At 33.4% G+C, this 20,000-nt stretch overlaps 1 protein-coding gene across 18 annotated transcripts in view; it reads left to right on the plus strand.

Annotated features, from left to right (window-relative positions):
* The window catches only part of LOC124947970 (PH and SEC7 domain-containing protein), a 62,233-nt gene that overhangs the window by 40,326 nt on the left and 1,907 nt on the right, over positions 1–20,000 (plus strand). For 6 of the 18 annotated variants that reach the window (XM_047490874.1, XM_047490875.1, XM_047490876.1 and 3 more), the window contains 10 exons: positions 10,771–11,155; positions 11,963–13,253; positions 13,346–13,584; positions 13,736–13,929; positions 14,051–14,243; positions 14,432–14,601; positions 14,738–14,954; positions 15,196–15,340; positions 15,956–16,099; positions 16,289–16,950. In XM_047490874.1, coding sequence (XP_047346830.1) covers positions 10,771–11,155; positions 11,963–13,253; positions 13,346–13,584; positions 13,736–13,929; positions 14,051–14,243; positions 14,432–14,601; positions 14,738–14,954; positions 15,196–15,340; positions 15,956–16,099; positions 16,289–16,537 — 3,227 coding nt within the window. In that variant the 3' untranslated portion in view covers positions 16,538–16,950. Of the gene's footprint in view, positions 1–10,770; positions 11,156–11,962; positions 13,254–13,345; positions 13,585–13,735; positions 13,930–14,050; positions 14,244–14,431; positions 14,602–14,737; positions 14,955–15,195; positions 15,341–15,656; positions 15,776–15,955; positions 16,100–16,288; positions 16,951–20,000 lie in introns of those variants that run through there. The other 12 variants (XM_047490865.1, XM_047490867.1, XM_047490864.1 and 9 more) reach the window with 8 other exon arrangements.

The raw sequence follows: 20,000 nt of genomic DNA on the forward strand, positions 1-20,000 counted from the left end.
AAAAGAAAAGAAAAAAAAAGATGGTCTTCAAACTCTTCTGATCTCAAAGTTATGGATCTTCTTTTTTTTTTTTTTGTGGTCACTTCTTCAATCTCTTATTCAAAATACGTTCCGATGGACCAAATTAAAAAGTCTTGACGTTAAATAATTTGTGGTAGTAATAATGGTCGAGTGCTTTTGAAAAGTTTTTAATTCAAAAGAAAGAAAAACAAATGAAATAAAAACAAACAAAAAAAAAATTAGAAAACAAAAATACAAAATGAACGCATATTTTTTTGTTTTTTTCTCATTTATATTGTCAATTGATAATAACGATGATGATAAAGGACAAAAAGAAATATTGGAAAAAGTAATAATAACAATGAAAATTTGTACGGTAATTTACGAAGTTAAAAGCTCTGAATTTATTGCCGGTTATTTTGAACCACTCTGTATATATATATATATATATATATATGTGTGTGTGTGTGTGTACGTGTAGGTATGTGTATATGCATATATATGCGAATAATGGATTTTTTATTTTTAAATCGATACTCAACGAAGAGGAAAGTGAATTTCCTCATTTAACTTGTTGTATACCGAGATATCGTGCGGTTTTTTATGGGGAACGTTTGTTTCTCTCTCTCTCTCTCTCTCTCTCTCTCTCTCTCTCTCTCTCTCTCTCTGTCTCTCTCTCTTTTTCTTTTTCTATCCTTTTTTCTTTTCGAAAGTCAACGTCGAAAATATCATTGTGATTAGATCGAAAATAATGATTTAATCAAAACTTCTTAAACTTTAAAATTTATTCAAGTGTTTTTAAATAATGAACTATAAATTTAAAAGATCTTATGAGAGTTTTAATTAAAAAAATTAAATTAGGATCTTGTCATTAATCCTTTGACGTAGATAATAATCTATTATTCATTTCGTTTCGTTCTCTCTCTCCCTCTCTCTCTCTCTCTCTCTCTCTCTCTCTCTCTCTCATTAAAGAGAAAGGAAATGTATCAATTATTAGATAAAAATTAAAATAGAAATAATGTTAAAAAAAAAAAAAAAAACAAAGAAATTATACTATCCTGATTTGTTTGAAAAAATTTAAATATTATCACGTGACAATATTAAACATCAATAACATCGCATACTATAACAAAATACATTTAAGAGTTAATTCTTGTTATATAATAATAATAACAATTATTTATTTATTTATTTATTTATTTATTTATTTATTTATTTACTTTTCCTTTTTTCTCTTCGTAAATATCTAAAACACTCGTAAGTGTACGTGGAAAACATTTTCAATCCTCATAATGATGTAGCAGAAATAGACACGTAAACACGTAATTAATCTCGCATTCCAAATAATCTTTTTTATCTAACAACCATTCTTATCAATTATTTATATAAAATCCAGAAGAACAATCGAATCGGAAAAAAAAGGGTCACGTTGAAAACATAAAAGACAATATAGAATGTGCACTTCAAAGGGAAAGATCGATTCAACTTCGTTGCTCTCTTGTAAATTCTATTCTTTGTAAGAAAATCCTTGAGAGACAAAGAGAAAGAGATAGATAGAGACAGAGAGAGAGAGAGAGAGAGAGAGAGAGAGAAAAAAGAACAAGCAATAGCAAATTAAAATCAAAAGAGGAAGAGCATAATATAGATAACAGTAGTAACTCGAGATCAGAATTATTGGAAGTGCGAGAAAACAGATGTTCGTTCGAGAACGTGAACGAATCCAATCTTGCATTCCGATATTGCTCCTAGTATACCACATTTCTATCTATCTATCTATCTATCTATCTATCTATCTATCTATTTATCTATTTTGCTTTCACCATGCAATGGAATCAATTGTAATTCCATCGAGAACGGAAGACGTTAAATGCGTCATCAAGTTTGGTATCGTAGGAAATTGCCGAGTTGTTAAATGGACGACGAAGGGGGGCGGGGCCAACAGATGTCTATTGTTTTCTTTGCATGATGCACTAGCAAATAACGCAAGAGTTGCAATTAAATCGGACAAGCGGATTCGAAACTTTTTCTATATTCCTTCGTTGTCTCCTTTTCCCGACGTTAGTTTCGTCGATGTAAGAAAAGAAAAAGGAAAAAGAAAAAAAAAAAAAAAAAAGAAAATAATAAAAAGAAGGAAGAACCAGAAGAAAAATAAAGAAGAAGAAAAAGAAAAGTAAAAAAAAAAGGGGGGGGGGAAGAGGGTTAGTAGAATCGGTTTGAGCGAAACTTTAATGAGTTTCACTGTTTGAAACGAAAAACGATTTCATTAATTACTTTCCCAACTGTTCGTGTCGTTTGTCGAAATTATTTGACGATGTATACATATATATGTGTGTGTGTGTGTGTGTGTGTGTGTGTGTGTGTGTATGAATGTATGTATACAGGTATGTGTATGTGTGTGTGAGAGAAAGAGAGAGAGAGAAAGAAAAGAAGAGTTTTGCTCGTGGCTGATTTCTCATGAAGAGGTTCCCGTTCGAAAGCAAGCTCTCGAAAACAAGGTCGATATATTCCTGGACGCGCGTTATCAATTCGAGAGCGTGGAAAACATATCAACGGATGTCCGGGTAATGCGCTCGCGGTGTCTGTAAACACACTTGGTGGTTAGTAGGATGATGGTGATGTTAGTGGTAGTGGTAGTGATAGTAACGAAACGTATTCATTGGCGCCAGCTGTCATTGACGAGAGAATCACCCCTTCTGTTCAACGAAGACAGAGAGTCAAAGAGAGAGAGAGAGAGAGAGAGAGAGAGAGAGAGAGAGAGAGAGAGAGAGAGAGAGAATCGGAAAGTCGATAGGTTGTTAAACGAGAACTATTGTCATAAAATTTCCGAAGCTCTCTCTCTCTTTCTCTCTCTTTCTTTATTTCTATCTCTCTATCTCATTATTTTTGTTACTCTTTATTTATTGTCCATCTTGTCTTTTTTCTCTTTCTCTTTCGGTTTTTTTTGTCTTTTTTTTTTTTTTTTTGTATCTGTCTGTCTCTTTCTATCAGTAAGTTTGTCTATCTATCTCTTTCTATCGGTATGTCCATTTCTCTGTCACTTTCTTTTAGTAAGTTTGTTTGTCTGTTCCTCTCTATGGGTCTACCTATTTCTTTTTCTATTAGTCAGTCCTTCTCGATGGAATATCTTTCTCTTTCTCTTTCTCTTTCTCTTTCTCTTTCTCTTTCTCTTTCTCTTTCTCTCTTTATCTGTCTATAAATCTGTCTATTGGTCTGTCCGTCTATGTCGACTATTTCTCTCTCTCTCTCTCTCTCTGAGTTCTCTATTTCTTTCTATCGCTCTATTCGTCTTTTTCTCTTTTGTCCTCGTGCTCATTCCCGTTCTTCTTCTCTAAAAGCCCAAGCATCCACGTCCGGTCTATTTGCCAAGTTAATTATCTCTCGCTGGTTGTTACTTTATAAATCGGTCGTGTAAAACGTCCCCTGAATTTTCTATTTTGTTGCTCTTTTCGAATGAGAATGAACTTTCGATTATATATACGTATGTACTTACCTACATACATACCTATTGTATATATCTACATACACACACATATATATATATATAATGTATATATATACACATATATACATACATACATACATAGACATGTACATACGAAAATAGGTATTTCTCTTGTTACGATTCGTTGTCATTCGAATTGGCTAACTTCGACGTTTCTAATTTTCTAATTTTCTCGTAGAATTGTTTAATCGATTAAACGATCGATCGTTGGTTCATTCGTTCATTCGTTCATTCGTTCGTTCGTTCGTTCATTCGTTCGTTCGTTCGTTCGTTCGTTCGTTCGTTCGTTCGTTCGTTCGTTCGTTCGTACGTTTGTTCGTTGGTTAGTTCGTACGTTCGTTCGATTTATAGATCAATCTGACAATCACGTTTTCTACTTATCCGGACGTTCTACGCCACAGGATTAATGACAGAAGCCGCTTAATTAATCCCACGCCGAATAGGGAAATCGTTGAATAGATGAAATGTTCATGGCTAATGCTTATCTTTGATGCCTTGCTTTCACGAAGTTACATACTACATATGTGACTCATTCGTCTCGGAAGCTTCTAGACACTTGCCATCGTATTATCGTTTCTTGTTCACACGCACGATTAACTTCCTTGTCTTTCTTTGAACCATCAACCCTCTCTCTTCCTTCCTTCCCGTCTCTTTCTCTCTCTCTCTCTCTCTCTCTGTGTCTCTTCTCTCTTTTGATGAACTCATCGAATTAGCATTGAATTGGAGAATGACGATTCATTAAAGAGAACTAAGAAATCGTGACAATTTTGAAAATTACCTTTCTTTCTATTTTCTATTTTGTTTCATTTAGATAGATACATACTTTACAAGTGAATAGATATTGGCATACATATACATTTGTATGACATACATACATGCATTTGTATGTATGTATATATATATATATATATATGTACTATAGAAGTGTACAATACACATGCATAGACAGATTAAGTGTATGTATGCGTGTGTCTATATATGTTTGTACGCGTCTATGTAAAAAAATGCATACATATATACAATATTTTATATTAATTAATAATATAAAATACTTACTTTAATCAAAATTAATTGATCGTGAAAAATCCTAGATATATATATATATATATATATATATATATATATATAAATAATTAATTAAAACGTTAATCAAGTTTGATTATTATTTTATCTTAAGTAAACAAATTTTTCGATACTTGTCTATATTCCAAACGAATTCGTTCGAGGAAGGAGAAAGAGGAAGTTTGAATCGCTTGGTTAGTGAACCCTAGAGAAGACGATCTAATGATAGAACATAAGTCTCTTGGCACGCGTTCGCGCTCTTGAACTTGAAGAAATAATAATAGGAATCTCGTGAGATATCGCGAACTTGAATGGTTGCATGTGTTACTTCCGTTCTTTTCTTTTTTTTTTTTCTTTTTGTGTATTTTTTCTCTTTTTATTTTTTCCTTTTTTTTTTTTTTTTTTTTTTTTTTTTTTTCCCCATAAAAATAACTTTCGACGAATTCATTGTCGAAGTATAAGGTAAATTTTGAAAAGAATAAGCGTGTAATTTTTTTTTTCATTCAGCCAATTGACAAAATTGCAACTTACGGTATTATTATTCATAAATATTCATTTCATTCGACTGTCATATAATAGACCTTTTTATTATTATTATTATTATTATTATTATTATTATTATTATTATTATTATTATTATTTTATCTTATTTTATTGCACAAATGAGCATGCAAAGTAGATGAACGTTTACGTGTATTAATTACAATTAAACAAAAAAAGAAAAAAAAAACAAGAAAAGAAAAGAAAAGAAAAGAAAAGAAAAAGAAACTTTTTTTATTCGTTGAATTCACAAAAAAAAAAGAAAAATTACAACATACCGATAATATTATTGTTCGGAAAAAGTTCATTTCGAATGTTACAAAATAGATTTCATGTAATCTCTTTTTCTTCTTCCTTCCCTTTTTATGTCCATTCTATTTATTTCCATTATCTGGAGCATCTACAATTGGATCGTCCTTTTTTTTTTTCCCCTCACTATCTTCCGCCGTAACTTTATCGAATATTTCAAGGAAATAATCTAAGAAATGATCATATTGTATTGCATTCCAATAAGAATATCAACTATGGGATTTCGTTATCTTACAATAGAAAATACGAAAATCGTTATTCGATAACGACGGTTAGAGATTGTCAATGACAAGATTGCTTCTCTTTTCCGATCTAATGATAGAACGAGTCGTCGTCGATCGTAGTGTGTATGCACTTGAACCTGAACGAGATAATATAATAATAATGTAATACCGTTACGAGGCCATAAACGTGCGACAATGTAAGAGAAAACAGCCAACTCCTCGTCGGTATCATGTGTATATAATATAATATATATAATGTGTGTGTCTGTGTGTGCCTGTGTGTGTCTGTGTTTGCTTGTGTGTGTCTGTGTGTGCTTGTGTGTGTACGCATATATGTATATATACATACACAGGTACGCGTGTGTATGTATGTGTGTGTGTGTGTGTGTGTGTCGTTCAGACTCGACGAGAGCGTGAATTGAGTAAAAGAGCGTAAGCGGAAGAGAGAGAGAGAGAGAGAGAGAGAGAGAGAGAGAGAGAGAGAGAGAAAGGTCATGCTGTAGGACGATAGTAAACCTTCGTATGCATGAACGAACCCAGGTTCACAGCAAGCAAACCCGTTTCGATGGCTTTCGATAAAAATTGATCCGTTCTCGAAGACGGTTCTTGAATCTTTCAATTAGATAGAGGATCAGATATTTTATCTTTATTCAAGAAAATTTCTCTCTGTGTAAGAAAAATGTAATATACGACTTTAGTTAGTAAATAGAGATTACTTTATTAAAATAAAAATTTCTTCTTTTATTTCTAAATTTTTTTCTTCTACTACTATTATTATCATTGTTATTAATTTTTTATTATTATTATTATTATTATTATTATTACTATTATTATTATTGTTGCTGTTGCTATTGCTGTTGCTGTTTTTGTTGTTGTTATTATTATTGTTGTTGTTGTTGTTGTTGTTGTTGTTGTTGTTGTTGTTGTTGTTGTTGTTGTTGTTGTTGTTGTTGTTGTTGTTGTTGTTGTTATTAATCGTATTATTATTAATTCGACAATCAAATTTGTCTATTATTATTAAATTTTTCTTCAATGATAATCGTTCTTTTTTCTTTTATTCTTTTTTTTTTTTTTTTCTTTTTGTTTTTTAATCCGTTTTCATTAATTCATCAGTATTTGTCGATTATTATTACATTTTTTTCTTTTTAAATTCAAACAAATCCAATTCTCGAGTGCGACGGATTGCCATTACTAAAATGTAAATGGGTAGATGATTGGATGTAGATGTAGAGGTAAAAGGATAGATAGAGGGAACCCAGACTAGGAAAGAAAACTGAAAAGAGAGTGGCGAGGCGATTAGGTACACGGTCGAACGATCAAACGAGCAGCTGAGAGAATAGCCAACGATTTTCTACGGGGGTGATTAATCGATCGTCTATAGTCTACGTTGTAGGAGTAAGAGAAAGAGGAAGTGGAAGAGAACGAGAGAGAGAGAGAGAGAGAGAGAGGAAGAGAGAGAGAGAGAGAGAGAGAGAGAGAGAGAGAGAGAGAGAGAGAGAGAGAGAGAGGAAGAGAGGAAAATCATGTAAGCCAAGAGCGTTTATGAGACGAAAGTAGAAGGATTACTGTAGAGACCGAACGTGTTGTCTTATACAAGATAAATGTTTCTTTTTCGTTAAGTCTATGATACTCTAAGGAATTCTTATTCTTTTTGAAGAAAAATGTCTGAAGACGAAAGAAAATGTCCAGGTTATTCCCATTTCTTTTTACTCGATCGGTCGCCTGGATGTTCGTATATTATTTAAACTGACAGCCTTCTGTTAGTCGTAAATCTTACTTCCGCAAGACTCGCGAAACTTCCTTGACCTCTTCTTCTTCTTCTTCTTCTTCTTCTTCTTCTTCTTCTTCTTCTTCTTCTTCTTCTTCTTCTTCTTCTTCTTCTTCTTCTTCTTCTTCTTCTTCTTCTTCTTCTCCTTTTTCTTCTTCTTTTTCTTTTTCTTCTTCTTCTTTTTCACATTTACAGAAATGGAGATCTTCTATTTCTCGTGACCACGTGTACGTAATACATACACGTAAACATGTATATATGTATATATGTATGTGTATTACAACATGTAAACATAAGTATACATTACATATACATAAATATAGGTAGCTATTGCATACATCTCAATTTATCTACTTACTACATATACGTTAATATACATATATGTTACATAAATATAAATCTACGTATGTAATAATATACACATAGATATTACATAAACATACTATATAATATATATATATATATATATATATATATGTATATGTGTGTGTGTATGTATATGTGTATATTAGATACGTAAATTTACGTACATACTACTGCATATACCTAAATGTATAATACGTAACTACATGTTACGTACACGTAAATATACATATGTTACTTATTACATTAGATAGATCTAGGTAAATGTAGGTACTTTTATCTTCTTTCTCTCTCTCTCTCTCTCCTCTCTCTCTCACTCTCTTACCCTCTCTCTTTCTCTCTCTAAAGTTACAAGGGATATGTCCGTGGAAGAAGCGAAAATGCGCGAGCATCTGGACGCGGAAAGTTTTCTTTGGCACGATCGTATTCGTTCATTCTCGAAGACTTTGAAGTCCTGCACGCGTTGGCAATAAATTCTTCTGACTCTGGGGGCCATGAAATAACCGTCTGCCGGCTTTTTAATCAGACTTTGCGAGTGTTCCTCTTTCTCGCTATCTCTCTCTCTCTCTCGTCGTCGTCGAAAGACTTGTCCCAGATATGAGATGCTTTGAACCGAGATACTAGTACTACTACGAAAAGAGAAAACTCGCACGAGGATTCTCTTAGTAACGAGCTATTTATCGATTTGAACCTTTATTTCACGAATCAACGTTCCTTTTTCTTCATATTCATTGAGTAACAAAAATGCGCTCGATATTTATATCCGATAAAAGCTTTATTATATCTGATATAATATGATAAAAAAAAAAAAAAAAAAAAAAAAAAAAAAAAAATGACGGATCCGTCCACGTGGATGTCCATTCAAAGATTTATAAAAAAGAACAAAAATTATCTATCGATTTCCACGTTCTGTAAATGTCATGTAATGTATCTTGTCCAACAAACAATATGTTTTCTTATTAATCCCTCTAATTTGTACGGTTATCAATGGTGTATACATTTATTTACGATTCACAAGAGATCAATGAGATTGCGAATAAGAAAAAAATTAAAAAAAAAAAAAAGAAAAAGAAAGAAAGAATAAAAAGTATTGAAAATCTTACAACTTCGTTAAGATCCTAATTATTTTAATCACAATTTATTTATATAAAATAATCCCTTAAGTCTATTTACAAAGATTACCTGATACCGACCGAACGTTTATTATTCGGATTGCTGAATAATATAAGCCACCATCAAAGTTTGAACTCTTCCTTTTAACACCCTATATAACCTATGAGAGAAAGCCATTCTAGGCGGTGGCTCTTCTATCCGTTTGTAGAAGGAGGGGAGGGGGAGGGGGAGAGATAGGAGGATGTAGTTAACTTACATATTCCGAATTTGCGCCGTGGTGCGATGCGACGAGGGTGTGGATACGGTCGATGAAACTAGGAGAGAAGGGAGGGAGGGAGAGAGGGAGGGTGGAGGAGGGTGAAATGGGGTGGTTGAACGTTCCTTCGTTGAAAATAATGCCTCCTACGAGAACCATTCTATCCTTAGAGGGGACACAACGATACCTCTTGGATTATTCTGCTGAAACGTTTCTAATCTAAGATCAGATCAGATTGGCATCTCGTGTTGTAGGCTTTCTTTTACGGTAATTATCGGAGGTCCCCCTTCTTATCATGGCTTTTGATTATGTAGGGATTTAGGATAAGGCATTTAACACGAATACATTATCTAACTTTTTAAATCGTATATAATAAATGCGTATGAAACATTTTATTATAATGTAAGGGGAAAAAAAAAAAAAAAAAAAAAAAAAAAAAGAAAGAAATGTTAGGTTGTTATACAATCCATAATTTGAAAGTTAATTACGTATTATTAAATTTGTACGGCTAATAAAAATTAATATCGTGGCATTGAATTTAAATAAATAGCTAGATTGATAAAAAGAAAAAAAAAAAGAAAAAGAAAGAAAAGAGAGAGAGAGAAAGAAGAAATTGATACTGTATGACCTATGTAATGTAAATCAGATCATATGAAATATTTTCATAGTATTAAAAATAATATTATGCAAATTGAGCACGTTAAGTGGATCACCCTGTATATAATGACTTTTCGAGTTTTTCCACGAAACCACGAAGTCGTTCCTCGTTAAGGACAGTACCAAAAGAGGGCGATCAAATGATAACGAAGCTAATTTCGCCGTCTGCAGAACACAGAAAGATTGAAAGAAAGAAAGAGAGAAAAAGAAAGAAAGAGAGAGAAAAGCGTATTTAGAATATGTATGTATATTCTTGCATGGACGTTAAAGGTACATTTTTGTCCTCGTTCCGTGTCGTTTGTATTCGACGGACTTGCGTGGAGTGTATTTTTAGCGTGCCGAGTGCAACATGCTCATGTATGTCTGATGGTTTCGTTGAATTTCGAAATATTATAACGTGATTTCACTGTGTTACGATAGTGATATCATCTACTCGTCATCAACGACGAGTAAAGAATAATCTAATCGTTCGATTATACAAATCATATGTTGAATCGAAAAATCTCTTAAAGATCAAGACACCTTATATATTATGTGGACCGGAAAGTAATGTCGTTTCTGCGCATGTCGATATTTGATTGTTAAAAATTTATTCGTTTGAATTTAATTTAAGAAAGCGACATTACTTTCCGGTCCACCTAATACATATATATATATATATATATATATATATATATATATGTATACAAGGATATAAAATTCATGCACTAGCATTCAATAAACAAATTTTTTTTAATTGACACGTTAGATTTGATATATAATGTTTCAGAAGAGATGTTTTCTTTTTTTTTCTTTTTTTTTTTTTCTTTTATGACTTTTATATTATCTTTTTCTTCTTTCTTTTTTTTTTTTTTTGCTTTCTACTGCAATAAAATAATATTGATGATTTATTGTCTTTTTGTTTCTAAATTTTTCTTTCAATTTTTTTGTTTTTTTTTCTTTTTTTTTTTTTTTTCTTTTTCTTCTATCATCGCAGATCCCGCGATAAAGGCGCACGTGCGTCGACTCCTATCACCTGGGGATGCAACGACCGAGGAGGATGCAAGCGAAGTCGCGAAATCAACCCGAGAAGGAAATATCATCGCACAAAACTCTAGAGACGTGAAATCCTCATCGAGTAGTGGTTGTGAGAACGAGGAATCGAGAAAATCTGGATCGCCGGTTTTGCCCGTGGGTTCACCTCAAGGCCCTCAAGGTGCCACACAATATTCGACCAGAAGCAATGGTTCCTACAGTGACCCATCGGGTTCGTCCGACTTGGAAGCCCTTTTACCATCAATGGATAGTTTCAAGGAAGAGGAACGTGCTCAGTGGGAGCCACTTTCTGGTGAAAAGTTCGGTCGTCAGAAGAACACGCCTAGGTAGGTCGGTCGTTAATCTAATGGAAGGTTACATAGGACTTTTTCGTGTTTAGATAAGAAGTTCATAAAAGAATAAATTTCTTTGGGACGTTAAGTAGTTTATCCGATGAAAGTACAGTTTTAAAGAGTGAGAAGGGAAAAGAAGGAGAGGGAGGGGGGGACACAGGACCGTTATTGAATGGATCCCTTAGTACAGTCCGTTTGTACAGTTCATTTTTTACATTTATATTAATCAATCATTTTAATGATTCACATTTATTTGGTATAAATGAAACGGGGGGATTATAAATCAAAATATCTGCCTCGAATTATTTCGGTGCTTGCAAAAGTAAATTTATTTTTCGTATCGATAGAAAGAGGGAGAACTGTAAAAGCTTCTCTGTGTTAATTGTTCGAAAAGTTATGAAAGGTGCCTTGGATGAGCTTTCTTTTCGATTATTCAAGGAAAACTCGATGAACTCGGCGAGTAACTTAGCGATACATTCATGATTCATAAAGTGCGTTTTAGCATAAAATAGTAAGTTTATTGCGTTGAAAAGTTTCGTTTGACGTCGACTACAACGGCGACGACGACTACGACGACTACGACGACTATAACGACGAGAACGAGGACGAGGACGAGGACGAGGACGACGGAACGGCGATATCACAAAGTTTAAGATTCGCGTTGTTAGAGCTCTCATCGTTAACGAGCTGGAAAATATTAATGTATAACTTTGAAAATATATATGTACATATATATGTATATAAAATATAATGTATATAAGATGTAATAGGATAACGGGGATCGATGGGTTTATCGTTCAGGTTCGAAGCTTATATGATGACCGGCGATCTCATGCTGAACCTGTCGCGAACGCAGCAAAGCAGCGGTTTCCTGCCGAAGTACCAGAAGAAGGTCGACTCGCTTAGGTACAACAATCATCACTCTCACCATCACCATAATCATCACAATCACCACCATCATAACTCGGTACCTACCAGTCCTAACGAGATGTTAGGCCATCACCGTGCGTACAAGTGCACTGGCTCGAACTCGGCCAGCACCTCGCCGGTCGGGATCAGCAAACGCGACGGCGGCCAATGCACGAGCCAGGGCGACTCTAGCAAGCCCAATGCCGCCGCGAGCAGTTTCGGTTATTCGAGCGGCTTCGTCCGTACCTCGCGCTCCGAGGATCACTTGCAATTCCAAAAGGATCCCTCGATGAGCGCAGTGGACATAGACATTGACGACGACGTCACGTCCAGCCTGAATACCCTGTTGGACACGCGGCCGGACAGCGGCCAGGGCCTGTCCAGCGAGAGGATCGTCTGGACGTACAACGCGCCGGTCAGCTCGCCATCCGCCTCGGAGCGCACCTCCTGCTGCCAAAATGGTAGCTCCTCTCAATCCTCTTCCTCCTCATCCTCGAGTTCCTCCTCGAGCGGCTCCTCGACGGAGGGTACTAGTCCGCAGCGTTCCCTATCACCTGCTTCCCCGACCTCGGTCTCGTCCTCCGTCATGTCCTCCAATTCTGGATCCCGTAGGTTCCCACCGCCGGTACCGACCGCTCCGCCGGCCCTGGTGGGACCCTCGGGCGACGGGACCACCTCCTCGACCTCCGGCCTACATCCCACCAACGGCGACCTCAGCCAGTCGGAGGCCATCAGCAACATGTCCAGTCCGGACTACAACGACGAGGAGACCATGGATATTCTCAGTGTGCGCGACATTATGATGGTCAGTGATCCCAGTGACAGTGACTCGACGATACTCGCGAGCGAGCCACCACAAAGGAGACTCAAGCCGAGTACTACGTCGAACGCTACTAACGCACCACCGACTTCCTACGCTCAGCAACAGCAGCAACAACAACAACAGGATTCTGCGGCCGAGCATAGGATAGTTATTCAAGTTAAGGGACCGGACAAGGATTCATCTTCGAGAAACGCTAGTCCAAGACAGGCAAGAAGAAGGACGGTTCCATCTGGTGGTGGTAGCGCATCGTCCGTTGATCTATTGCCACCGAACATTTCGACGGTACAAAATGCTGCCCAACGATCCTCACCATCGACTCTAAACTCTGGTAACGTTACTCCAGAGTTCGTTGGTTATCAGGTATGTTTAAGATCCTTCTTAATATATCCTGATATATCCTGATTGATCTAAGAGATAATAATATCTAATTGATCTGACGAATTTTTTACTAGGAGCTCAAAGAAAGTGAGGACGAGAGGGAGGCTTACAGTGCTGGATTCTACGACGATCAGAAACACAGCGGTGCTTCTCCACCTCAGTCGGCTGATGAAGAAAGCGATATCGAGAGTCTCCATAGCTTCCATTACAGTCCAAAAGCGGTGGATCTACCGTCCGCCGTTCGACTAGCTAAAAGGCTATATTCTTTAGATGGCTTTAAGAAATCCGATGTCTCCAGACATCTTAGTAAAAAGTATGTTTTTTTTCTCTTTGCGTATAGGTAGCAAAAGACGAAATGGGAATATATGTCTATGTATATGTACACACACACACACACACACACACACACACACACATATATATATATATATATATACACATTAACGAAAAACCTTCCTTTACAGCAACGACTTCAGTAAAGCGGTAGCCGAGGAGTACTTGAAATATTTCAACTTTGAACGAGACACGCTGGACGTGGCTCTCAGAAAGTTCCTTGTTCAGTTCTCTTTAACGGGGGAGACCCAAGAAAGGGAGCGAGTTCTTGTACATTTCTCTAAGAGGTATCTTGATTGTAATCCCGGCACGTTTAACTCTCAAGGTATGTACATTAAAACAATCGATTATCGTCGAATTTCTTTTTCCCTTTCTTTCTTTTTTTCTTTCTTTTTTCTTTCTTTTTTTTTTTTTTTTTATTTTCAATTATATATCAATATTTTCAGATGCAGTTCACACATTAACTTGTGCTATTATGTTGCTAAATACCGATCTTCATGGGCAGAATATCGGTAGAAAAATGTCATGTTCGGAGTTTATAGAAAATTTATCAGAACTCAACGACGGTGATAATTTCCCTAGGGAGGTGCTAAAGCAACTTTACAATGCTATCAAGTCTTATCCCTTGGACTGGGCTTTGTAAGTTTGTAACTTTAATCTCTTCCTTATAATAATAGTAAATAATATTAATAATAATAATAATAATAATAATAATAATAATAATAATAAAAGTAAAAAAAAAAATAATAATAATGATAATAAAATTCTTCGATCGTTATGTCAATTCGATTTTCTCTTTCTTACTTTTTTATTTTACATTTAATAAGGGATGATGAGGGCGATGAAACGACGACTCAGGTGATCCAACAGGGTGATGGACCAGCGATAGCTGGTACTGGAAATCCGTTTCTCGATGTGCCAAATGTTACAGGTGCTACGGAGTTCAAGAAGGGTTACGTTATGCGCAAATGTTGTTATGATTCCAATGGGAAAAAAAGTTCGTTATATACCAATATACTATTATCTTAAAAAACTAAAAACTATGAAAACTATAAAAAAAAAAAAAAAAAAAAAAAAAAAAACTATGAAAAGTATAATAACATACGTCTTATCATTTATTAAACAATTTTTAGCTCCATTCGGGAAGAGAGGTTGGAAGATGTATTATTGTACATTGAGAGAGCTTGTATTATATTTACATAAGGACGAGCATGGCTTCCGTAACGATAGTTTGCACAACGCGATACGTATTCATCATGCATTAGCGACGAAAGCGTCGGATTACACGAAGAAGCAACACGTTTTCAGGCTACAAACTGCCGATCAAGCGGAATATCTTTTCCAAACGAGGTATTCTGTTCTTAATGGTTAAAAAAAAAAAAAAAAAAAAAAGAAAAAATTAGAAAAATTGTCCATCTACTACTTCTCTTGTTTTGTCTTTTTTTTCCTCTATTTTTTTTCTCTCTTAATCTTTCGCCTCCTCTCCCGCCTACCCCCCCCCCCACCCCACTCCCTTTTTCTCCCGTAAAGAAAAATGCGCCGTCGAAGAAAGATTTATAGGATCTAAAAGTATCTCTTTTTATATTTCTAGCGATTCCAAAGAATTACAATCGTGGATCGACACAATCAATTTTGTATGCGCCAGTTTCTCATGCCAACCCCTCGCAGGAGCCGTCGGTTCTCAACGAAAATTTCAACGGCCTCTGTTACCCTGCAGTCACACCAAATTATCTCCTGTGAGTAATAAAATGTAAATGTTGATTCGAAAAGATTTGTATAAAATGAAAAAAAAAAAAAAAACAAAAAAAAAACCAAAAAAAAAGAAATGAATTGCTCTATAACTTTTAATAGATTTCTCTCTCTCTCTCACTCTCTCTCTCTCTCTCTCTCTCTCTCTCTCTCTCTCTCTCTTTCCCACCCCCTCTATCTCCCCCCCCCTCTCTCTTTCCCACCCCCTCTATCTCCCCCCCCCTCTCTCTCTTTCTCTCTCTCCGTAGCCTTTATCTATCAGTAAGGAATATAATCTATTTTTATTCTTTCTTTATTTACAAGCCTTCCTCCACTAATCTCGAAGCAAGCTTCGTTCTCTAAGTTTGTATCTTCACAAGTAGTACATTCATACGGTTTGAGAAGAACGATTCTTTTATTTCTTTGAAATCAACACAGAGCTGGTATAATATTCCGCTGTTATTTATCATCATCGAGCATATAAATTCAATGAAACCTCTGCACGATTATTATCGAAACTGTTATATATTTATTATGTATATTAGAAAATTGAATATCGTTCGTCGATCGCTTCGCTAAATGTTTTATCGACGTTTCTTCGGATTGTTTTGTTGTGTTATCAGAGAGAACAGTTGCGGGACCACGAGGATAGAGTTAGCAGACTGGAATCCGAACTGGATGAACATAAACGGCATCCTCCGGAAAGAGGAGCTAAAGCTTTAGCCGTACAAAATTATAAAGAGAAGGGTGCATATTTACATCACGAGGTAAAATTTAAAAAATAATCCTAATAATAATATTAATCAATATTAAATAAACATTATATTATTAATCCTATTAAAAATTTCCTTTTATCGAATTATAATAATTTCTTTTTTTTTTTTCCATTTTTTTTTCTTTTTTTTTCTTTTTTTTTTTTTTTTTTGTTTTTTTTTATATATCTTTTGTTGTAACAGTTAAAGAGGTATAAGACGTACGCCTACTTGTTACGTTCAAGACTGGCATTCGCAGAGGTCGAACCATCTCTGGTAGAGAGCAGTATCGGTGAAGTGGATGAAGGAAGCGGTGCTTTGTTGAATGCTGACGTAGCGTTAGTACCTCCTCCAGTTCCTGATCGACCAGCCATAAATAGGTACAGTTACAGGGCTGCCATTTACAACCGTAATCTTCTAAATGGTCAGGACTACTGCGGGGATATTGGTTGACGTGTGATGGGTGTATTTTCAGCATGTGTGGTCTAATCCGTTGCTGCTCCTACAAATATGCGCAGCTATACGGAAAACATTAGCTCAAAATTTCTAAGAGATATTAACCGATTACTAACGATGTATTCGATTCCATCACTTGTTAAGTACTGTACCTTATTGTACCTTGTACTCACACACATTATCTCTTTTAATACATATAACCATCATTTAAAACAGGCGATCATTAATACGGTAGTTATAATATTCATACGGCATTATATAATCAATCAATCGATGCAGCAGATTTCTAAAAATGAATTTCCAACGATACGAATCATTCCTGATTTTATTCAATTAATAAATTTCAAAATTTTCTAATTATCTCTATAGATAATATAAATGTAAATATTTATAGATGTTTTCTTTTTTTTTTTTTTTTTTTTTTTTTTTTTTTTTTTTTTTCTTCATTCTTTAGAAGTTATTTGAAGAAAGAAAATGTTTTGAATTTTTTGTTCCTTTTTCTTATCTTTTTTAAGTTTTGCCTTTTGTTGTTTTCGATGCGATCGATAAAACAAGTGTGAAATAATTTGTACTTTAAAAAAAAAAAGTATCAACGAGAGATCTGGATTTTATTAATTGTGATGTTAAAAATATCAACAAGAAAAGAAAGCTGCTGTTTTATATTCGCCTGTACATCAAAAAGAAAAAAAAAAAAAAAAAAAGAAACAAAAAAACATTAAACTCGCATCAAATGAATGTCCGGTGGTGATTGGGTAATGGTAATAGACTAACTCTCGGCATTAGTGTAAATTACTCGTTAATAACTATAAACTCATAGGGTCATTATAACAATTAAATATCTAGAAAGGCTCGATTAAATTTCGTGCCTTTTTATGAAGAAAAATATAAAACAAAGAATATGTAGAGTGGTAATGATGGTACAATATACACATACACATACGTACGTACGTACGCGTACGTACATACATTCACATTTTAGAAAATGATCGATCAGTCATCTGCATGTTAGAAAATAATTATAATAACGTTTTATTCGAAACGAATTCTTATAAATAACGATAAAGGGATTTTGTCCTTTTATTGTTAGATCTCTATAGTAAAACTGCAAAAAACCAAAATCTTGGATGCAAAAAGAAGTTGTCATATATCATACATATATATATACATATATATATATATATAGATGATATATAATCTAAAAGATATATAATCATGTTTTCTTCTCTCGACAAGTAAAAAAAAAATATATTCGACTAATATTCGGTTAAAAAAATATTACACGATATTCGAAAATATTTATCATATCTACGTGTAATTGTTTTGTTATCAGATAAAACAATATTTATCGTTATGAAAACATTTTACAATCTATTCTATATTTTAAATTACTACGCTTCATTTATTTTTTATTATTCTATTTTTTTTTTTTTTTCTTTTAATTTTTTTCATTTTTCTTCCTTCTCTTACTAACATTTCATAACAGAGCTCATTAGCTTGTTATAAATTACATCCGAATGATGTAACAAAAATAATATTGCTTTTTTTACTTACCAAAAAAAAAAAAAAAAGAAAAAAAAAAGAAAAGAAAAAGGAAAAAGAGAAAAGAAAAGAAAAGTATACTAAAACTATTATGCGTGTGTTTATTTTTTTGAAAATAGACACGCTATATATATTACTATATAGAACAAAAGTTGCTTTTACGATTGCAACTTCCATGTCTTATCATTTATTTTTTTATTTTCTTTTTTTTCTCTCTCTCATCATACAAATAGCATATTTTTATCTAATAATATTTTCCCCCAATAGATAAAATCTTTATAGATCATAGGTGTTTAACGAATATAATTATAAGTATATTTAATAAGTAACTTTTGATAAATTTCCGTAGTCTGCTAAATGTCACGGGCAATCTTGGGTTTTCTGCAGTGATAAGGTGTTATCAAAATTTATTCAATTTATTCCGAATATAAATTAGGAGAGGAATTGTTTAGAAATTTTATGAAAATTTCTTTTTTTTTTTGTTTTTTGTTTTTTGTTTTTCTACCCTTTTTCCTTCTTTTTGTTTTTATTTTTTTCTCATTCGTGTAATCGCACATAGTTATATTTATTTTTAAAAGAAATATATATCACGACGCGTATATATCAAAGATAACGATTGTTGAAAAAAAATGAACTTACGAGGATATCATAAACATGGAAAGTGAAGCTTTTGTTATTATTATTTTTTTTTTCTTTTTTTATTTCGTTATTGATTTGCATTTTTTCAACTAAAACAAATCACACTACGGCTGATGGCACTTAATTGCTGTGCAAATTAAGACTGGATAAATTAAGTTATGTTGATGTGTTAAATTGAAAATTAACTCATGGCACTAAAAGAAAAAAAGAAAACACAACAAAGAAAAAACCAAAAAGAAAAAAAAAATGAAAAAAAAAAAAAAGAAAAAGAAAGAAAACCAAACTATGTTCCAGACATTTTAATGGTCTTATATTAATGAACTATTTCTATTTTCATATCTTAATAACTTAGCAGAACAGTTAAATTATATGCGTTATAATAGAAACTTTTATTTTACCATTTAATTTATGTGATTTAATGATATATAAGATTTGACATGTCTATGACTTTTGGTATGACAAATTGAAAGATTATATCAAAATAGAAATATCTTCGTTTTTCAATAATTTCATTGAAATGTGATTGACTTATGAAATAATTTAGACTTATTCAATGATTTCAACTTTATGAAAAACAATTTAGTATAATACAATTATTGACACTGGTTGACATGTGTGTAATGTGTCAGAAGTATAATCTTCTCTCAAAGTTTAAGATTGTGTAGCTATCACAAATTGTATCACGAAGTAGATTTACTTTATTTGTAATCAGTGTATTTATTATAGAGAATAGAATATATATATATATATATTCTTTTACGTATTATCAGTAATTATTAAGTGGACATTTTAACAAGTAATCGTAATGCAATATTCCAATGATCTTAAAACTTATGAATAATTCAACAAACCAAAGAATACTACAAATAAGAATTATGAATGAATAATTATTAATTTCTTTTTTATATCGTTTTTTTTTTTTTGTAATATAATTTGCCACTTTGTTCACACTTCTTTAATTTGTTTGTGAGATCATATTTATAAGAATAGTTAAAACACTGATTATCAATAAAGTTATTTACTAAATATCGTGAAAGAAATTTTGATAGAAATGTATAATCGCGATTCGCAACGAGAGTATTTATTAACTAACGAAGTAATATTTAAAAGGTTACTCTTGTAGTTCATAGTAATGGCTAATCCTTTTGGTTTATTTTCTAAAATGAATCAAAGATATATTAAAAAAAAAAAAAAAAAAAAAAAAAAAAAAAAAAAAAAAAAGAAAAGAAAAAACGGTATTTAGATAGAAAATGATATCCTTAAAAAAAAGTCGAAAATATAG

This window comes from Vespa velutina, chromosome 3 (genome assembly GCF_912470025.1).
Source record: "Vespa velutina chromosome 3, iVesVel2.1, whole genome shotgun sequence".
NCBI lineage: Eukaryota > Metazoa > Arthropoda > Insecta > Hymenoptera > Vespidae > Vespa > Vespa velutina.